The sequence below is a fragment of the Vitis riparia genome, chromosome 9, assembly GCF_004353265.1.
Source record: "Vitis riparia cultivar Riparia Gloire de Montpellier isolate 1030 chromosome 9, EGFV_Vit.rip_1.0, whole genome shotgun sequence".
In the NCBI taxonomy this organism is placed as follows: domain Eukaryota; kingdom Viridiplantae; phylum Streptophyta; class Magnoliopsida; order Vitales; family Vitaceae; genus Vitis; species Vitis riparia.
Window position 1 is genome coordinate 3,205,460 of NC_048439.1, and position 22,103 is coordinate 3,227,562.

Below are 22,103 nucleotides of genomic sequence, written 5' to 3' on the forward strand. Positions count from 1 at the left end.
GACCTTTTCATCGTTGGTTAAAGTGGGCCTCATGTCCGGCGCCGTGTTATCAAAAGTGGACCAATTCGGCCCACAAACCACTGAATGCAACCTTTGCTCGTAATCGAGAATATTTTTTTCTTCAATATTTAGCTTCTACCCATTTACCTACATACAAATGATTTCATTTGAGCAAAAATTTGTACCATTTTACTAGAGTGAGGGGAGGAACAAGAAGACATTGAATACTTACTCACATGGCATGATTCATGCTATTATAGTTATTATCAACTATTTGGGTTAATTTATTAGGTTATCTTCCTTCTCATATGGACTTAGACACAATCGGTATTGATTGAGATTGATGTCAAACCCGATTCATTGACTTAATTTATTTTAGGAAATGTAGCCCATGTCGATCCACCTAAGGGTAGCATGCGTATAATTTTTAATAAAAAATTATAAAAAAAAAATATTTTTGTAAGGTGACAACATATGATAAACAACGAATTTATGTATGAAAATTTGTATGAATCTTATCATTTCAATGTCTATAATTCTACATATTATGTTGACACTTTTCGGTGTGTGGAAGCAAGACCTAAGACGTCGGAAATGAAATAAGCCTACCCTAAATAAACCTTTTAATCTTAATTATTTTTTTGGTTTGCCCTAGTAAACGGCACACAAGGGGGTGAAGTCACGTGAGGTGTCTCCCAGCCACGTGACTGCTCTACACGTGCTGCCATGTTCGCAATAAAACTTGAAGTTGGGCGAAGACACGTGTGGGGGTGGGGGAGCGAGCATCAAAGAAAGACTATTGAGAATCCACCGATTCCAGCCACGTGGAATTGAGCACCTCTTGGTTGGCCTTTTAACACCCACCCTAATCCCCTCACATGCTTGCTGACACCTCCTCCACCTTTGTCACGTGCTGAGTGGACCCCACATCCCATTACTATTTTTAAAAAATCCCCACAATTAAAAAATTTTGAAATTCTTAAAAAAAAAATGAGAAAGTTATCTAACAGTAATTATTAAACCGTGAACAAACCTTATCCACTCTCCAACGTCGACTCACCTTCGGATCCGTGTCCAGCGATCGGGGCCCACCTGGCTATTTCCCCTCTCTCTGTAGGAAAATGTTCCGTGTCACGTACACGTTACGCGCGTGGAATTTGTTCTGTAATAACTGTTCAAAAATCAGATATCAAAAATCTTTTATTATATCAAAATTTTAAAAAATATTAAAAAATAAATTCATATTTTTTATATGAGGGTTATTACAATATATAGAAATCCTTATTATTTTCTATTTTTAAAAATAAAAAATGGGAAAAATATGGAATGAATAATTATTTGCTTTAAATTTTATTATAAATAATTTAGAAAATTAAAATTGAATATTTTTTGAGTGTCATTATGTATATATAAATATAAGATAGTTGGATTTAATACATTATAATTTAATTTTGAAAATGATTTTATGCACTTACTCTAAATCATGAATTTTAGGTAATTTATTTATTATTTTTAGAAATAATTTTTTTATGTAAAATTAGAAAATTTGTAATCCTACAAATGGCGTAAGCTTCACGCGCGTGGACAGCATGTATTTAGCTCGGGACAAGCTTTTAATCCTACATGGAAGGTAAGGTAAAAAGTGAAAACCCCGAATGGGCCACGTGGATGAAATCCGGACCGTTGGTTGAATTAAGTTGAGCTGTAACCGTCGTGCTCGAACGTGTGTACAGAATATAATAACAGATAAGATAAGGGTAGGAAAAGGTAAATAAAAGAAATAAAATAAAGAAAAAAATCAGAGGGATAAAAATAAAAAAAATAAAAAATTGCACAATTCCCCAGAAAAACTAATTAAAGAGCAGAGGAATCCGGCTGTAAACTTGGACACTAATGGAAGTGTCACAGCGACAAAGCCTGCAAGATCTATTCTTAAGGGGTTGAATTTGGACTATTTAATTTTTTTTTAAAATTTTCTAATTTTTTTAAATTTTAATTATTTCCCTCATTAATTGTCTTAATTAATTTTTTTTTCTTGTTGGGTTTTTTAATTTCTTTACTTTCCAACCTTTAATTTTTTAAAAAAATTTTGTTTTAATTTTAAAAGCTTTTAATGTTTTAAAAATTATTGGTAGGAAAGAATTTAATAATTTTTGTCATCATTAGAAATTATAAGAATAAATTTTTAATTTGAAAAAGGTAAATATTGAAATGAAAATTTTGACAAAGAAATGATATGAATTAATGATTTTTTATTTTTTTTGGGAATATTTTGTATTTATTTTTAATTCAAGAGATTTTATTTATTTTTATGAAAACCAAAAATATTATTATTTTCGATTTTTTTTCCCTTTGCGGGACAATTAATTAACTTTGCAGAAGTTGCAAGTGACTTGGATTATTTTATTTTTATTTTTTTCATGGGCAGGTGAAGATGCTCCCAAAATTTTGAAAATTTTCATTTTGACCCCTCTCTCACTCATCAAAACCCGCACCACTCTCAGCTGTCGTCTTCAATTCTCGAACCAACCACGCCTCTTTCTCGCTCTAAAACACGCCTCTTTTTCTCTTTCTAAGACGCCTGCTTTCGTCCCCTGTCTCTGCAACTGGTGCAGTGATGGAAGCTTCGAGCTTTTTCCCCGGCGGCTACTACAGTGCCGGAGCAGACGAATTTTCGCAGGAAAAGCGAGAGCAGAAGCCTGGAGACCATTTCATGGTCGAGGACTTGCTCGATTTCCCCAATGACGACGACATCATGACCGACGGGTTCTTCGACACTGTTACCGGAAATTCTACGGATTCTTCCACTGTCACCGTTGTTGACAGTTGTAATTCCTCCTTATCTGGCAACGAGCCTCATTTCTCGGGAGACGTTGGCTGTCGGAATTTCACCGACGCTCAATTCTCCGGCGAGCTTTGCGTTCCGGTAATTTCTCAAGCTGAAGTTGAATATTCGAATTTGTTTTCAGTTACATTGCTGTTTTCAACTTTTCACATTTGAATTCAAAAAAAAAAGAAAAATCATTAAGAAAATATTTATTTTCATTATATATTCGCGGTTTCTCGTAAAATATTATTTAATTTTGGCGGAATTCCTTCGTTGATTAAAATGTTTCTGTTTTCAAAAAATGCTTTTGAGAATTCGTATATTTCAAAAAGTATCAAATTGCTTTTCAAAGTCTCTTTTGTCTGAATTTTAAAATTCGTTTTCGGTGATCACAGTGCGATGAATTGGCTGAGCTTGAATGGCTCTCGAACTTCGTGGAAGAATCATTCTCAAGCGAAGACCTGCACAAAATCCAAGTGTTATCCGGAATCAAAGCTCCGCTCCACACTACCGAATCTCCTGAACCGCAATTCCAACCCGAAACAGCCCGAAACGAACCGATATTACAACCTCCAATGAACGTCCCCGGTAAAGCCAGAAGCAAGCGGCCACGCTCCGTCCCCTGTGACTGGTCCACGCGCCTCCTCGTGCTTTCCCCCGCCACCTCTTCATCCGAGTCTGACGCCTTCAAGAAACCGCCCAAGACGACGTCGTCGAAGAAAAAAGAGAATTCCGATTCCGCCGGTGACGGCCGGAAGTGCCTGCATTGCGCGGCCGAGAAGACCCCGCAGTGGCGAACCGGGCCTATGGGTCCCAAAACGCTGTGCAATGCATGTGGTGTCCGATTCAAATCGGGTCGGTTGGTACCCGAATACCGACCCGCCGCGAGCCCGACGTTTGTGTCCGCAAAACACTCGAACTCGCATCGGAAGGTGCTTGAACTCAGACGTCAAAAGGATCTTCAGAGGTCTCATCACCATCAATTTCTTAGTCAAACCTCCATTTTCAGCGCAACTAACGGTGACGATTACTTGATTCATCACCACGCTGGGCCTGATTTCAGGCATATGATCTAATCCTTGTCGGTTTAGCGCATTTAGGGTGGAGCTTCATGTTCAACAACTAGCTTTTGTCTTAAAAATTCAATCCCTAGCTTTTTCCGGACCAAAAAAAAAAAAAAAAAAAAGCCAAAATTAGAGGAAAAGAGGAGTGAGAAGATCACATGTTCTCTAATTTCCCATTACCCATTTCTATTTTTGTATTTTTCCCAACATTTTTCAAATTGAGAATCAATTTTATCAGCATGGGAATTTTCCTTTCTCCTCCCTTAAAAATAAATAAATAAATAAATAAAAACCATAGTTAATTGATTTATCGTGAAGATGGGAGTTTGAAAGTGGGTTGCAATTATGCAAATGCTGCACCACTTTTATGAAGCCATGGGCCATAACAAAAGCTTAGTGCCCATGTTAGTATGTGGTTGATATCTCCACGTGAAGGGAATTAATACTTTATGGCCCCAATCAAATCATTTTTCAGTTGACCCATTTATTTCCATCCAAAATTCAAATTAATTCATAAATTTAATAAATTTTTTTATTTTAAATACAAAAAATTATTTTGTTCAACTTTTTATTAGTAATTTCAATAAAATACATTGGAAGGAATGCATGGGTTTCAGTGACTCATACACATCGTACCACGTACGTAATACTTCGATGGAAGTGTGGTTAAACTTAAAAACGTAGAACCCAATTGAAATGAGACCCAACCAAAATTAAAAATTAAAAAAAGAAAAGAAAAATGTAAATTAAAAAAAAGAGATATTCATTGGGGCAATACCACTGTCCACCTGATCCTAGACAACAGCCCTTGTATTGGGGTCCACTCCAATGTCCGCCTCGAGTTCTTTACTGGTCTTTCCTCCCATATATTCAATAAGTGTGCCCTGTTCTCATTGTTGCCCATTCCTTATAATTTGAACATACACAATGTATATATATCTCATAGTTGTTACCAAATTTATGGCATGAAAATGACAAAATTTAGTTCATGAGAGGAGAGGTGGAGTAAATTTATATTGGGTTAGTTAATATTCAAGCTTGTGAGTCAATGTGTAGGATGAGTGGTTGTGGAAGATAAGTACATATATATGTATAAAACATTATATTATATTATATCATATGGTGGGAGGTTATTGATTTTACAAGGTGGGTTGAGTGTTTGTGGTTTGATTATTTCATTTTGACTCATGATGTGGCCTAATTATTTCTTCATATGGAGCACGTTAATTTTGCCTTTTTAGGGTATCTTTGATAATGGTTTTTTGTTGTAAGTTCTAACCCAATTAATGGTTGTTTGACTAAATGTAATGTGGGGAAAGTTTGATGAAATAATTTGGTAAATTACCTTAACAAACTCATTTGTTAAAAGTAAAAGAAGAAAAGATTAATGTTTGGTTTGTATGCATTTTTTTTTTATAAAAAAAATAATTGAAAATGGCTATAGGTTTTATATAAAAATAAAAAATTTAATATAAAAATTATAAACTTATTTTATATGCTATTTTTTTTTAATATTTCAAAATTTTTAATAGTTTTAAAATCATTTTTTTTATATAAAATTTTAAATGTTTTTGCGTTTTATGTGTAACTTATTATTTTGTTTAGTTTTTAAAAATAAAAATAAAAATAAAAAAGAGTTTTTATATTTTATATATAAGTTATTAAGTGTATCTAAACTAACATTATACAATGGATTTTAAGGTATGTTTTTTTGATCGAATAAAAAATGTTAAATATTTTTTATTTAAATTAAAAATAATTTATTGATATTAATTAACATACTTAAAGTGAACTTGTTATTAATAAATCCAGTTTAATTATATTGATTGATATCAATGAATTATTTTTATTTGAATATAAAAATCCAACTATTTTAACTTTTTTTTATTCAGCTAAAAAAAAAAATCATTTTAAAGTCTAAATTAAATTATCTCATTAGATAAAATATTTTTTTATTTTTTATTTCTTTTATCAAGCCAAATCCATAAATTAATTGCCCATAACTAAGAAAGACAATTGAAATATATAGTGACTTCCCTAAAAAGTTTGCTTGGAAAATAAAATCCTAAAACTAACTATTTAGGAAATAATTGTAATAAAATTGAGCTATTTTAGAAAATAATCAAAACATGCATATTGGGTCCTTTTTTTTTCTTTTTCATTTTTTTTTTGGGTGGGGAGGTTTGGCAAATATTGGAAAAAAATAAAAGGAAAGAAACCATACATATGCTTTTTCATGTGGGAAAGGGAACCATGCCCTCTCATATTCTCTTTACCTATAATAAAATATCATACTATATAGTATGTTGAAGCAATGTCACCCCTACCATCCCAAAAAAACCCACAAATATTTATTATATTATATAGAATTATGAAGCAATGCCACCCCTACCATCCCAAAAAAACCCACAAATATTTATTATATTCTATAGTATTATGAAGCATTTCCACCCCTACCATCCCCAAATAAAACCACAAATATTTTTATAGGAGTACACATGAAGGTACATTGTATATGTTCATGGGCAGTGCCCACATTGTCACTATGTGGAAAGGGGCATTGGCCTAATCGTATTTTTTTGTGACATGTGATATCGAGGACTCTGGACATGCATGTGGCTGATGATGAGGAGCCCTTAAGCACATGCCCCTTCATCACTTAGCATGCCTGCAACCCTCTTCTTCTATGCAGAGTATATATATATATATATATTATATATCAAAGTCTGAGCATGGTTTTGGTGTCTATTGTCTAGGGATCTTTCCATATTATTTGGTGAGACGATGCAATAATTCTTGTCCCCTCCCACCAGCCCAAATGCCTTTACTGAAAATGACTCTTGGGTGTAATTTTTTTTTCTTTTTTTGATAAACCCAAGTCAATTTTGCCTAATTTGATGTTGAAATTGCGGCTTATGATTAAGGAAATTTGAATTTTGGTTCAAATTTGAATTGGGTTTGGAGGCATTTTTTTTTTTGTTTGTGGAGGGAAGTCGCTATCGGTAGGTGATGGTCCATAAAGCTAGTAAATTGCTTGGTTCCATGGAAAAGTTGGGTGGTGGTTTTCTTTCATGTAGTGTGATATGGCTCCAACCTATTTTACCAATACATAAGAAAATGCCACTCAAAGTAATTAAGAGTTTGTCAATGGGCTTGTTAGGGTTTAAGAGACTTACTAATTAATTAAATTCAGTTATTATTATTATTATTATTATAAAATCACTTTTAACTTAAATATTTAGTAAGTTGAATTATTAAATTATTATCAATTTTTGTAGTGTAGTGATTTGGAGTCAATTTCTTTTATTTTGATACAAAAAATTCAACTTTTCATTAAATAAATCATTTTATTTTTTAAAAACCGTTTTTAATATTTTTATTTAAATCTTTGAATTTTTTTTTTAATTGAAACATTCAAAATATAACGAGATTGCTAAAGTTATAAAAATATTAGTGTTTAAATATTCATTTATTATGATGTTGAATAATTGATAATTGATTTCATATGTCACAATTTTTGTTCCAAAAAAATCAAATTATTGGTGAAAAAGAGATAATGTAATTTAATGCAATATTATAATGTATAATAAAATCTAATAAAATATTTAATAGCTATAAAATTATTTCATATTTTTAATATGTGTAACATAACTAATAATCTAATTTAATATAAAACATTTAATAATATAATATAATGATTTTTTATTATATAATATTAAATATTTTTGTTTCTAATATTATTAATATACAAATAAGTTAGCATTGGGAAAATATTGTTGAAGTAAATAACTTATTTCTTTAAAATTTATTTTTGAAAAAAATACTTAACGCTTGTTTGATAATTATTTTCAAGAACAAGTTTTTGATTTTATAACAAAAAAACAAGAAAAACACTTTTTGTGATATATGGTGTTCTCATAATATCTTTTAATTGTTTTCGCTTATTTTTTTAAGATTGTTTTTAAAAATAATTATACAAACATATAGAATGATTAAAAATAAAATACTAAACATGAAATTTATTTCTAAAACATATTTAAAAATATTAAGATCATGTTAAAAATATTTCATGTTTTCAAACATTAGAAAACAATTATCAAAAACTATTTTTTACTAAACAAACCCGTAATAGTTGAAAAAGATTTCTCACTTTTACTTTACCAAATGTATAAATATAAAAATTAACAAGAAAAAAGATTTTTAAAGATTAAGCTTGTGTGTAGAAGTAATCATCATCAAAGCGTTGCAATGTATAACGCTTTTGTTAGTAACACTTTCGATGTAAACGTTTCTAAAGAGAATTACTTAGTATTTAAACATGATCTTAAGAAAATATTTCGATCATGTTTTTGTTGGCATATTACATAAAAAAAATATTATTTTTAAAGAAATTATCAACCTAATTTTTATAGGAAGCGTTTTCAAATATTAGGAAATACTTTTAATCTCTTTCAAAATCACTTATTAGGGTGAGACATCATTAACCTTGGGGAAAAATTTCAAATCGGCCGTAAACTTCTTTTTAGAACCATGGCAAGTTGCCAAATAAAGAGAAGAAAGTAGGCAAAAGCTCAACTAATTGGAAACTGTAAAGCTTTGAATTGATTTTGGTTGATTACAACTAGAAAGTGGCCTTGTTTTTTCTCTTTTGGCATGTCACTTGAGAAAAATGGGCTGCACACACCCATCCTCTTTTCCCCATCTCATGCAAAATTTTCAAAGAACATACATTCCCAAAGGCACATTCAAGACATGAAACAAGTGGAACCCAAGTATCCCTTTAAGCTGCTAGGAAGTATCAAACTCTTGAATCCCCAAAAGCCCCCTCAAGTTGGAGGCATCTGGAGGCCACTCTGCAGCCATAAGGCAAGTAACTACGAAAGAAAAAGGGGGTCTTATGAGATGCTAAAAGAGCCCCCACATGGATGGCATTATTGAATATTCAACATGGGCATATAGGAATGAATAATAAATAGTAATGGGGAAAAGATGGACTCCATGGGACCATGGTTGAGGCTTCTTTTTACCAAATGGGATTGGGTGTATGTGAAGTATATGGAAACTAATAGAAAGTCACCCACCCTTGGCCACATTTTGGTGACCTCATCTTCATGTGGCATAGTAGATTGTTCACCGGCATTAGGTTCAGTTCCCACTAGTTAAGGAGATAAAAAAGAGAACCAAGAAGAAACACAAAATTGTGATATCTCAACTCGGATATGAGATATGATAATGAGTTTTTCATATTAAATGTGGTACTGACGGTAAGCTTCTTCTAATTGAGTAGATGGGAATTTAAGCTACAAGGGTTTATGGGGATTCTATTTGTCTAGTCTCGTAAGCCTATGGGATTTAACAATGACATTATATCTGTATGAAAGGTGACTGTGATATCTTATATCGATTAGAAAAAAAATATTTTTAACATCATATATGTAATGGACTTTTTTTAATTAATTATATAGACAAGGCTATGAATACGTATTAATGAATTCAAAGAAAAGAACAATATCTATAAAAAAAAGGAAAGTTGGTATGATCATATCTTAGTAGTTTAAGCTTGAAAAACATTAAAAGTTTAATTGGTTAATAGAAAAAGCTTCTTATTGAACTCAGAACAAATAATGTCTACGTGAGGAAAAAACGAGTATGAATCATATCACAATAGTTTAAACTTTTAAAACATTAAAAGCTTATAATTGATGGTAGAATTATAGTTGATTAGAATATTATCTACATGAGAGATAAAGAAATAGAACATATCCTAATAACTTAAGCCTTTAATAAGACGTCTCAAGTTTGAATCATCTGGTTATAATAAGAATCAAGACATAAGAAAGAAATGCAAGCATCAACATGGCTTAGAGAATATAGAATAATGTCCAACCAGGCTTCATGTCATCATAATTCGATTAGTTTAGAAAATAATTGAAGACACCATAGCTTGTTCACGTGCAAGTACTATTCTAGATGAAAGTTTAACGTTCAGATAGCTTCCTTTTTCTTTTCTGCTACAACTTGTATTATAATTACAATGTGACAGAACAGTGAAGAAAGTGGGAGAACTTTACACTACTGGAGAAGAAAAGAAGTAACAGCTATGGAGTTAATATAAACTAACTTTTGCTCTTGAACAACTCCACATTAGCTAAGGGGTCACATGGCTAGATAAAAGCCAGTTGGGTATCTATTCATAGGCTCATTTCACATGTACCAGCTGCCAAGCAAAAAATGGCCAATCTGCAAATGAACAAATCTGTTGAGCTCATGAATATCGCCATTGACAATGATTGGTTGCAGTGATTGTTGAACTTTCCAGTGGGTCTCTTTTACCAACTACACCATCTTATCATATTATAGCTCTTCTAAGTGTTGGACAATGAGGTTTGTAGCTATTTGGGAAGATATTTCCAATGAAAATGCCAAAATATTCTAGTGGTGTAGAGCGTTCAAGTATGGATTATTAAATATATATGATGAGATTTAAATCATTGAATCATGATAGAAATAAATGAAAGTAAGGTAAAAGGATATAAATCATGAGACTTTAAATTATGTGGTACCATTTGATTGATGATGTCTTTCGATAGCTATCGAAAAAAAAAACCTGTTTGACATTGTAAATAAACCCTATTTCAAAGCGTTCCACATCAATTTTTTGGGATGTGGTGATGATATAAGTGGTTAGAATTGATGAGAATCAAGGCCAAGGCCCATATGAGTATGTAATTGGCAAATGCTCAAACCCTCATAAGATACATGAAAACTTTGTAGGCATAGATCACTGATAGCTTAATATACATAATGTGTCCATTCCTCGATAATTTAAGCTTTTTTTAGAACACTAGCTAATTGTCAAAAATGTGAACTTATTTGATTGATTGTTTGTGCATTTTTTATGATTAGTTTGACAAATATATTAATAGAGAACTTCATTAATTTCTTCTAATTTCATGTAATGATTTACTTCTATTTTAAAACATGTTTAGATATATAGTTTCAGGAATCTATTTTCTATATAATATTAAAAACTTCTTTCATCATCTAACGTGAGACATTATCATACTAATATAACATTCTCGTTATGTGTCACGAGATCATGGGATCACTCAAATAAATACATCCCTTATGGAACCAAACAAATAAAGTTCTACATAAGGATCAAAGATTGACTTTAATAGGAACCGCCATTAATTCCTTTTGAGGTAGATATAGTTCATTTTGAATTCAATAGACTTTTACGTTTTTAAAATATGTCTAGTGTTGAGAGGAGCTTGTTACATATATTATACCAAGAACTTAAGATATCATATTCCATTTTCAAAGTTCGGGAGACAAGAGAAGGGAAGCAATAGATGAATGACATGGTCCTCTATGACTACATGAATGTGTGCCTTTCTATAGGCATGGATGAGTGAAAAAGGACTTGATGGTGAAACCCAGTCAGCATGGGTCACAGCCATGTTCTGTGGTGGGCTGAGCCAACCTTACTGCTTCTAAAGACGATCATCAGAAGCATGTGACCCATCAAACAATTTTCTTTAAGAGCCATTATTGACAGCTTAGGATGCTTTACCGGGGCCAAAAACAACCAAGTCTAAATCCAAAAAAAATGTGACAACAGAGTCTCCATAGAAACAAGACAGGCAACATATAAGAAGGCACATCAAATCAATGGATATGGACACCTTACAGCTACCAAATCCAATCAATTCCAGATACCCCAATCCCAGTACCCCTCAGCCACCAAATCAAGAGCTTATATCATATAAAGATGTAACAGCCATCACCCAAAATGGGGGCCAAAATATTCTGACAGGAGGGATCAATAAACCTGTGGCCCAGCTCCACCAACCAGAAATTGTACATAATGGAAAGGTGATTGGCTCCATGAATTTATGGACTTGGTAAGGTCAAGAAAAAAGAAGAAGATTCACTTTGTGAAGTAGAAAGGCACACGGGAAAGCAATGAACTGATTTTTTGCTTTGTTTTTTGACCTCAAATTCGCTGCAGTTAAGTCAACTGAACCCGTGAGGATAGCGAAATTATCTTAGATTGTCTCGCTATATAGGTCATTCAAAGCAGGAGGCAATGGCAAATGACATAGTTTCTGGTGATGGGCTGCAACCCAATCTGTTGGTTCAGAGTTTTCCATGGCTAAAGTTTGTTGTTCCATTGAAATGGAGCCCAGGACCTTGAATGAAGGACAGCTCCACCATGCTAGGGTAATTAATCTCTATCTTTTCTTGGCTGTTTCCTTCATTTATTTTAGAATCTCTTTGTTGCCCATTCTGTGCTTAGATCAGATGTACTAGTACTTTGTACTGAAAATTATAATTCGATATGCTCCACAGAAATGGAGCCCAGGAACTTGAACCAAGGACAATAATATTCAGTTCTGTCAATTAGGGTGACTTCTTTCTTCTCTTTGATGGTTTTACACCATTCTTACTTAGATTAGATCTATTAGTGCTTACTTGCTACTAAAAATTGTAATTAGTTATGTACCCTTGGAATGTTATCTTCTTTTTGTTGCCAAGAAACTGGGAACTGAACTTTTTTTTTGGGAAGTGTTATAAGAATTAGTTTTGAAAAACAATTTTTGAGAATTGAAAACGATTTTCTTATGTTTTTGAGAAAATGGGAACATGCTTTGCTACTTTTTCTTTCATTCTGAATGATGAAAAACTGTTTTATAAAACAGTTGTCAAACAAAACCCGCAGCAAAATTTGGATTAAAGAACAAGGCTTGAAGTGAACTGGTTCATATCAGGTCATGGGCTTCATGGCAATCACCTTCGCCACCATAAAATTTGTATACAAAAAGTCTCAAGAAAGTACTAAAATTTTGTTCTATTTGTTGCAGGAAGCAGCTGTGGACATAGTACAAAAGATGGAACCAAAGGAAGCCTCAAATGTATTCGCGGATGTATGCTTCTGCAACACTTTCAGCCTCTTTACCAACAAGGATTTTAAATAATTGCTTGATAAATTGATTGTGCAGGGAATGAGACAAGTGGTTACAGTGAAGGAGATGGAGCAGATGGCGGAAAAAGAGCAACTTGAGAAGCTTGCTGAGTACAATGAGACGGCTCCGCCCATTGGAGGACCCTGCCAGTGCTCATGCTTCCCCACCAACTTAGAATCCCCTGATCAAGCTGGCCCTAGGGAGCCTCTTTCAGCTCCCTTCTGAAGCTTTTTTAATTTTTTTTTCCACTGGTAGCATTACTATCATTAGCCAGTGGCTTAGATGACTGGTTGGCTTGGCTCATACAATATCGTTGGGTTCTGGTTGTTGACCATTAAATCCTTGCATTTAACCATACTGTAAGCCATTGAAACTTAGATTTGTGATGAATAACGACATTTGTAATCTTGTTGATTGTAATTTCAATAAAAGGGTCAGTTGGGCTCCTTTAATTTCACTTTTGGGGGTCCCTAGTGAAAGAGAACATATTGTCCCATTTGTTTGTGAGGTTAAACCAATTTTCACAAGTTTGCATCCTTTCATAAGCATATCTTGCTTTCATTGCCAACTTTTTTCAAAAAATAGTTTTAAAAAACTGTTTTTATAATCTATTAAATAATTTTTTTTAAAAAACTTAGATATTTTTAACTTATTTTTTTTATGTTTTTAAATATATTTTAAAAATAATTTTTATGTATTTAATTATTTTTTAAAATAGTTATTATAAAATAAAAATAATTAAAAGATGTTGTCTAAAATATTATTATTTTTATTTTTATTTTAAATTATTTTTTGTTTTCGTTTAATATATTTTTCTATTTTTTTAAATAAAAAAATTTTTAAAACATAATTTCTAATTTTCTTTTTTTGGGTTTTTTTTCCATTTTATATTCAAATACATTGAAATTTGTGTAAAAATTTGAATTAGAAGTGAATGCAAAGCATTTATTCAGATTTAAGATTTTGGATAAAATTTAAAATTTTTGACAATTTTTTTAATTTAATAAAATACTTGAAAATAAAAGTATATTTAAAAAGATCAAATAATGCTAAAATATCTTAAGTCGCTTCAGAGTTCAGACAAGGAAAAAAATACAGTGCTTAATCTGTAAATATTTTACATGTCAGGAAGAAGCCCAAAAATGTAAATTTGAAAATATTAAATAAATGTTTTTTTTTTTTTTTCTAGTGCCAATATATGCATAGTTGTGTCTTGTGGTTGTGGGTTGTACTTGCACCCAAGGTATAAAAATAATAAACAACTCAATGACGAAAAGAACCCTCATCAGTAATCGCTCATGCACGGTAACGTGGGAAACGGTATAAGGGCATTTTCGTCATTTAAGTGACGGGTGCCAAAGTCCATAATTTTGAATTTGGATCAAAGTTCTAGGGTTTTTGATCCTTAATACTTAGGGTTTCCGTTTTCTTTCATTTTGGTTCCTCTGCATCTCTCAGGGCTCTTTCGGGGGGAAAACGTAAAACGCAGGTCCTCTCTCTCTCTCTCTCTCTCTCTCTCTCTCTCTGTATAACTGTGTGTAATATGGTTTTGAATTTGAATCACAAACGTTAATTTCCGTTTGGTTGCTGAGAAGCTGCTAGAAAATAGGAGACGTTTGAATTTTGAATATAGAAGTCTCATTTATTGAGATTCGAGATAATATAATTGACGGAGCTCAACTCAACTATTTGATATAGTGTCGTTTTTCCTTTTCCTATCGGGAAATGAAAACAATAGAAAACTTGCAGTCTGATTTTTTCTTTTATTTTGCTGTTTTCTTTCTTGGAAGCCAAATTGAGGGCCTGCATAATTTCTTCAATTTATTTTTATTTTTAGTTTTTGAAATTTTTGGTTAAACTCTGATACGTTATTGAGAAATTTTTGCTTCCTGGGATTGGTTTTGGAAACTGATTCTTTGCCACTTTGTGCAAATCGGAGTATCTAAAGTTCATTTTCTGCTAATTTTATGCTCGGTTTATTTTCTGATGAAACCTAGTGTATGAATCCTAAATTTGAACCTTTGATGCTTAATGTTTTTCCTATATTTGGAATATAGAAAAAATGACTCGCCCAACATAGAGTAATATACTTCCCTGGGTACAACAGTGGAGTTTTTTTTCACCAAAACAAAGAAATCATTAGTCTCTTGGCAAACAGAATGAGAAACGGCTACTTGTTTCTGGAAATGAAAATGGTGAAAGTGGTGCAGAATGCATGTTTCCTATCCTTCTTTGAGAAGAATCTGAAAATTAGAAACTTTCAGAAAATGGGAAAAATAAGAAAGTTTTCTAACAAGTTCTTCATTTTCATTTTTGAGGATAAGAAAGCCTTTTTTTCTTTTTCTTTTTCTCACTAAACCAGTTTCATTTTAAATACCAAATGGGTCCATAATGATTTGAAAATTTTCTTTTCTTTTCTTTTCTTTTCTTTTCTCCGTGTTTCATCTGCCAATGTATGGTTAATTATTTCTCCATTGAATTGCAGATACCTTAGTTCCTTCTGGAAATATCAAAACAATGAGCACAACAGTACAGAGAACCCCCAGGTCGGGAAGACAGTCATTGTTTTTCCAGGATTTGGCATCTCCTGTTTCTTCCAGGAGAGGAAAATTCACAAGTTCAGGTCAGGCAGCAGCAGTATCAGCACTATGGCATGACAATTTTGCGGGTTCAGATCTTCCACCCCCTCCTATGTATACCTTGGAAGACCGCTCAGATTTTTCTCCTGAATCTGGAATTCTGGATTACCCAGTATCCCCTGAAATCAAGTCAGACTTGAGGACTCCTGTTCATGGTTCTGGTCGGGATTTTTTAACTCCAGTAAAAGGCAAATCTGAGGCAAGCACTTCTTCAGCAAGTTTGAGCTGGTGGTCCCCTGCTAAGTCTGGTGGTGATCAAGAAGAGAAAGGAAAGGGTTCTCCTGTAGAGGGTGTGGTTCAGCCTGGTGCTTTAATAACGCTTCCACCCCCGAGGGAAGTTGCAAGGCCTGAGATGCAGAGGAATTGCTTACCTGCAGGGAATCTTGATGAGGAAGAATGGGTTACTGTTTATGGGTACTTTATTTATTTTTTATTATCATTCTCTTTTATTTATTCATTATCTTTGGTCTATTTGTTCTTGTGTATCCTGTCTGTGACTCCAAGCTCTTTTTCCTTTGCGCTTTTAGTCACTTAAAACAGTTTTGATTGAGATAGTTTACTTTTCCAAAGTTCACCAGATTTAGTTCATGGACTCTTTGGAACTATATGGTGGAAGATGATACTAATATGCTGTACCTTATTAGCAGATGCTTGTTATTATTACTATCATTATTGTTTTTGTTGTTTTTATAGTAGTGCAATGCAGCTTATTCAAAATATATGGAGTTTGGAATGTTGGTTCTGATTGGGGCATTGGATTATTCTACCTTTTCCTTGATAATAGTGACCTTTTAAATTATATAGTAGTAGTTTCATTCTTTAAGGGCATTTAATGTCCCACAGGATATCTGTTTGTTATATGACACTTCAAATGAGTTGATTTTTATTTTCTTCTTACATTAATGTATGCCATCAGTTTTGAGAAATACGATCATGCACTTCTTTTTTTATTACTTATAGTAACCTCTGTAGCTTAATTTCTTCCTTGTACTATTTTTCTTCAATGAGTCATATTCTGTTCAGTAGTGACTTGAGTCTAAATGAGGGAATACACCTTCAGATGCTATGTAAAATTAATGTAGGTACTTCATTTTTGTTTGCACCTCCTTAATTTGAGGTCACAAATAGCAATCGTGTAGCTCAAAGAGTGTTTCACATTTTTGAGTGGGTTGAAAGCCAACCCAAGGTCAATCCAATGGATTACATGTTTGTCTTGAATAATACAATCTACTGGTAAACTGCAAACCAAATCAAGCTTGACCCAAGTTGTGCCTGTTTTAAGACCAATCATATGTATATATATAGGTTTTATTTGCATTTAGGTTTTTCTTAAGCTGTTTTCTTCCATTTTTTTTGCTATTCATATGCCACTGAAATCATATTTGGAACTGCAATTTTAACATGGAGTCCATCATAGAAACACATGAACTAAATAATGTACATATATGTATGTATGTATGTATGTATAGGTTTTATTTGTTTTTTCTTTAGCTGTGTTCTTCCATTTTTTTTTGGCTATTGATATGCCACTGAAATCATATTTGGAACTGCAATTTTAATATGGAGTCCATAATAGAAACAAAAGAACTAAATAGTAAATACATATTCATGATCTGATAAAGAAAAAAAGGAGAAAACTCTAATAGATCAAGCAGAGACAAAGAATAGAATAAGAACTGGAGGAAACGGAGAATTTAAGGTGAGGGTGGACTAGTTGTAATAACTGCAAGCATTAGGAATGAAGCCAAGAAAATCAAGGTTAGGTCCTTCAGTGGATCATAAAAGAGTCTCATCCTATGCTTCAATTCTTGGTTATGAGTTCTTTTCATAGGTAACCGATATGTATGCTTTTGTTTGTGGTCCTTTCTTTTGGGGCTGTCATGCTACGTGGAATTGAACCTAGAACCTCCTCTACCCCCCTCTCCCACCATGCATTTTATTCCATATATAAACTTATTTCAACAACCATTGATATTCTGATCATAGAGGCTAGGATGGCTTGCTCAATGACCTAGCCCAATTCCTACCTGAATCATGATTGGGATCATGTTGATTTTTTCCAACTCAATTCCACACAGCTGTTGAAGTACTTGCCCAAGCCCTAGTGGTAGGGTCAAGAACTCAAGCATGTTTCTTCCTTCTGTGGGCATGAACTTAAGAGAATTCAAGCCTAGGGACAACTTATAAGCACTTACCTTGAGCGCACTGCATCTAGAACTATGTCTATGATAGTGCCTTCATTGTTGGTGTGGTACTTTATGTAGTTGCAATATTTACATTTTTTTTTATCAAATACATAATACCCATCTAGACCCCTAACACTAATTTTCACTCTCTTTCCAGATTTTCCCCAGGGGATACTAATTTAGTTCTGCGAGAGTTTGAAAAGTGCGGTGTGATTTTGAAACATGTGCCAGGCCCACGAGATGCTAATTGGATACACATTTTATATCAGGTTCTCCTTCCTTCCCATGATTTTAAGTTTGATTGGTTCATGCTTTTCTATTATTAAGCATTCATATCCTCTTTTTCTTTAAAAGATGTTATCATCATTTTGTCAAGAAAAAAGTGAGCAGCCGTGATCATAAGACGTATATATGTAGTGAAAATAAGAATAAAAAGGGTAATAGAAGTGAAAGATATCCTTGTTCCTTGTAACTACTCATGAGTCCTTCCTGGAAACCAAGAAAACAAGCAAGTTGAACCTGACTTCAATCTTGTTTGGAAATTGTGTTAGGTTAGCATTTTCAGTGAAAAAGCCCTATGTACTTCACTTCAAAGCCAATTGGGTTCATACTCGTCTGGGAGGTTCTGTGATTGAAAAATTCCCCCTGCATGTATATATTATCTCCTCTTTTCTTTAATGTATTTGATGACACTGGTGGTGCATAACATTAAAACAATCCACTTTAGATGGTTGAATTCTCATTTCTTGGAATTAGCAGTCATCTTACCGTGTTCTGGTTTCTTTTTGGGCTATATTAATGATAATGTTTTATCTTTAATTGATAGGTTTGACTTTTGTTTTTTCCCTTGATTAATGGGTTGTTATAACATATTTTTCATTATTATCTAATTGTTTATTAACGAAAACATGGTTTCACTGCCATAGCATTTTGTAGAAAAGATTTCCAGAAATACCTATTAGCGCATTTTAAAAATATCTCCAGTGCTATATTTAATATTTTATATGTTAGTCACATTAGATACTCTCTACTGAGACTTTGCCTATCAAAAAATATATTAGTCACATTAGGTGAATGAAAAATTCTATTATTGTAATATGGGATTCAAGTTCTACTGTTACATGTGATGTCTGCCATGGGGGATTTAATTTGACAATCTAATCTGTCCATATGCCCCCCACGCATTGTGCTCACCCTTCATGATGAATTACTCTCTGCATTTGCTTTAGTGGCAGGATGTCTGCCCTTTCCAGCTAACTGTGGTTGCAGTGGGACTTCTTTGAGTGAACCGGAGTATCTAGTGCTAAAAGTAGAGCTAGTTGAATCACAGTTATTGTTTGATTGTCTTGTTTCTGTTTCATTTTTTATTTTCCTTCTGCAGAATCGATCTGATGCTCAGAAAGCTCTCAGCAAGAATGGGATGCAAATAAATGGAGTTCTTATTGTGGGCGTGAAACCATTGGATCCAATGCAGCGCCAGGCTCTGAATGAAAGGCTTAACAATCAAGGATTTATGACTTTACCCCCTCCAGCATCCAGTAGAAGCTTGGAGTCAAACCCTTCGAGAGTCTCTCCTCGCCCTTATTATCTTCAAAATGGAAGTAATGCCCGACAGTCATCTGGTGCCATTGCTTCTCCAGCAAAATCAGTGGTGTCAAAGATCATGGATTTGATGTTTGGTGTGTAGACAAACAAACCGGTTTCTTGCTCTCTTATTTGTGCTTTTATGGCGTGTTTTCTTCTGATGGCAAAACATGCATGATGAGATAGTAATATTAGAATTGAGGTTTAGGAGCGCATCTTTTCAGCTTTCATCGGCTTCTGACAAGGGTCTTTTGGAAGTTCCATTGTTGGCCCAGATCGGCAGGTTAAATTCTTGTTGTGGTTATGGTTATTGGCTAAAAATATAGATGACCTATTATTCCAGATTGAGAAATGTTACCAATTCCTCCGGGTTCAGAAATTGTTCATTTCTTTTTGTTATGGTCATGGGGCTTGTATAAGGTCTTACAAGACCACTCCTTGAATGTTGTGACAGCAGATTATCAATTGAGATCAAAATTTAAGTATGCTATACTGACTCATCTGAAGATTTTTGTTATTTTTATGGCTAAACACTGTTGGCATGTTGATGGGGCAATACACTGATCTGTCAATGGATAGGGGAAACTGAAAGAACAATCCAGGTACCTGTGTTTTTTTTTTTTTTTGTATACTGTACATGAAGTTGAACACACTTGAGTCACTCCAGAAGTGGAATTAATTAATGACTTGTCCCAACTTTTGATTTTTCTGTGAAGGTGACCTGCTCCAGGCTCCATGCATTTATTGGGTGTTTGGTGTCTGGTGAGCTATTTCAGTGCTACAAATTGTCTTTATGTTCTCTTAGGCTATGTTTGGTTCCATAAAGTTTGAAGGAAAATAAGAGGGAAAGAAAATAGAGAAGAAAAGAAAAAATATAGAAAAATAAAAAATAAATTTAAAGTCAATAAATTATTTTTATATATTATTTCAATTTATTTATTTATTTTATGGATGTGACTCTTTTATATATAAATTAAATAATTTAAAAATATACAAATTTCTTAATAATCTTAATTATATTTATTTTTTTTTTCATATTTTTCATAATAGGACCAAATGTGAGAAAATCATTTTTCTTACTATTTTTTTTTCTTTTCCTAGTACTTTGTGGAACCAAACATAACTTTAGTGTCTTTTTGTAGAGGTTTTCTTGATCAACCAGATTGAGATAAAAAAAGAAAAATAGTACTTTCTTACCGTTGATGATGCATCAAACAGAAATGAATAGCATAGGGACATTATTTTTAGTCACTCTGGTGGTTGCAGAAGCTGCACTTTTCATTGGGTTTGGTCTGGTGATGGCTAAACTCAAAAGCATCATGTCAGTTCAGGAGTCCAGAAATTTAGGCCTGTTCAAGATTCACGGGCATGGCATGGGCCTGGTTTGCAGACGCTCATGTTTCCAAAGAAACTTGGACCACATGTGAATAAGTCAATTGGGTCTTCCCTTCCCAATGAATATGAAAGTTTTGTATCTGTCTGTGTGCCTCCAAGCTTAGGATTTGTTTAATAGCTTATCTTTCAATTTCATGTCCCCTCACCTACATTTACTTCTAGTCCAGATTTAAATTCCGTTTTGCAGAAAACATTTTTAGCATAGAAAAATTAGAAAACGCTTTTGGAAAGTGTTATAAAGAAAAATCAAGTATTTGAGAAAAAATAAATTAAAAAGTACTTTTAAAAAAAACCATTTGAAGTATTCTTCGGATTGATTCTCCTAAACACATTTTTAGAAAAATTACTTTAACTAAAAACACTTCAAATAAAATACTTTTAAATACATTCTTAAAATCCATTTGACAATATTTTAAAAAAATATTTCTAGCATGCAAAATGTTTTTTCTTTTAAAAAAAAATTAAGTATTTGTGAAAAATTGAAAAATCACTTATTGTGTTTTTTAAGAAGAATTGTGATTTTTTCAAGACACTTTTAGGAAAAATATTTTTATTAAAAGTATTTTGAATAAAAAATATTGTCAAATACAGTGTTTATTTCTATTTGATGAAAGTCAAAAATTTTAAAATGCAATAATAATATTATAAATTTTTTATTAAAAAATAAAAAATTATTATATAAGTCGAAACACAGCTTTGATAACAAACAACACTTTCCCGATTTCTGTACTAAATGTTTTTTTAAATTCTAATTTTTTTAAAATAAAATTAGTTAAACATTTATTAAGTTTAAAAAGACACTTTTAACTTTTTAGAATTAATCCAAACAAGGAGTTTTTTTTTATAAAAAAAATTAATTGCTTTTTTTTTTTAATGAAAATATATCTAGTAACATGTCCAAATAAAAAAATTTAATTGCAAAAAATTAAAATTTGTCTGTGATTCCATTAAAAACAGAAAGTAAAAATATTAAAAATAAATAAATCTTTGTTTTGATACGTTAAGGTAAGCCATCAGAAGCTTCATCAAATCAATGTGGAGACACCATGAACATGAGTATGATTTTCCTTAGTAAATTCTTGAGGAAACATAAGGGAGAATTGTGCTTTAAAGTTAGTTGGGTTTGATAGTCAGGCCAAGTTCCTCTTGTTAGTATTTTCAACCAATAATAGATTTATATGTATATAATGAATATTTTAAAGTTTTTCTCTTTTAAAGATAATCAATTCAAATATCAAGATTTTTTTTTGACTTATTTAATAACCAAATTTAAAATTCACAAAATTAGTAAATTAGAGCCACAAATTTAGTCACTTTGACATTTCTATATCAAAACTTTAAAAATTTTAAAATCTATTGAATTGTTACTTATGGAAAGAGTCAATGTTATGACTGTCATAATGGCGTCATCGTGGAGTCAGTGTTTGAGATTGCTTTGT

General features: G+C 32.5%; 3 protein-coding genes across 3 annotated transcripts; all 3 read left to right on the forward strand.

The window, feature by feature from the left end:
* Nucleotides 1-2,535: 2,535 nt before the first annotated feature.
* Nucleotides 2,536-4,109, forward strand: LOC117922292 (GATA transcription factor 9-like). The gene is made up of 2 exons (XM_034840371.1): nt 2,536-2,926; nt 3,223-4,109. The coding sequence occupies exons 1-2, from the start codon at nt 2,618-2,620 to the stop codon at nt 3,901-3,903; spliced, it is 990 nt and encodes a 329-aa protein (XP_034696262.1). The 5' UTR covers nt 2,536-2,617; the 3' UTR covers nt 3,904-4,109.
* Nucleotides 4,110-11,799: 7,690 nt separating this feature from the next.
* Nucleotides 11,800-13,356, forward strand: LOC117922557. Its single transcript, XM_034840704.1, has 3 exons — nt 11,800-12,117; nt 12,759-12,821; nt 12,897-13,356. The coding sequence occupies exons 1-3, from the start codon at nt 12,046-12,048 to the stop codon at nt 13,083-13,085; spliced, it is 324 nt and encodes a 107-aa protein (XP_034696595.1). The 5' UTR covers nt 11,800-12,045; the 3' UTR covers nt 13,086-13,356.
* Nucleotides 13,357-14,245: 889 nt separating this feature from the next.
* Nucleotides 14,246-19,759, forward strand: LOC117922764 (nuclear pore complex protein NUP35). Its single transcript, XM_034840981.1, has 4 exons — nt 14,246-14,349; nt 15,346-15,913; nt 17,843-17,954; nt 19,067-19,759. The coding sequence occupies exons 2-4, from the start codon at nt 15,378-15,380 to the stop codon at nt 19,370-19,372; spliced, it is 954 nt and encodes a 317-aa protein (XP_034696872.1). The 5' UTR covers nt 14,246-14,349; nt 15,346-15,377; the 3' UTR covers nt 19,373-19,759.
* Nucleotides 19,760-22,103: the final 2,344 nt, after the last annotated feature.

Bases quoted from the DNA above. Each gene is read 5' to 3' on its own strand.
- LOC117922292 (XM_034840371.1), top strand. From the start codon at position 2,618: ATGGAAGCTTCGAGCTTTTTCCCCGGCGGCTACTACAGTGCCGGAGCA. The intron at 2,927-3,222 runs GTAATTTCTCAA...CGGTGATCACAG, and splicing joins CCGGCGAGCTTTGCGTTCCG to TGCGATGAATTGGCTGAGCT.
- LOC117922557 (XM_034840704.1), top strand. From the start codon at position 12,046: ATGGCTAAAGTTTGTTGTTCCATTGAAATGGAGCCCAGGACCTTGAAT. The intron at 12,118-12,758 runs GTAATTAATCTC...TATTTGTTGCAG, and splicing joins GACAGCTCCACCATGCTAGG to GAAGCAGCTGTGGACATAGT. The intron at 12,822-12,896 runs GTATGCTTCTGC...TTGATTGTGCAG, and splicing joins CCTCAAATGTATTCGCGGAT to GGAATGAGACAAGTGGTTAC.
- LOC117922764 (XM_034840981.1), top strand. From the start codon at position 15,378: ATGAGCACAACAGTACAGAGAACCCCCAGGTCGGGAAGACAGTCATTG. The intron at 15,914-17,842 runs GTACTTTATTTA...CTCTCTTTCCAG, and splicing joins GAATGGGTTACTGTTTATGG to ATTTTCCCCAGGGGATACTA. The intron at 17,955-19,066 runs GTTCTCCTTCCT...TTCCTTCTGCAG, and splicing joins GGATACACATTTTATATCAG to AATCGATCTGATGCTCAGAA.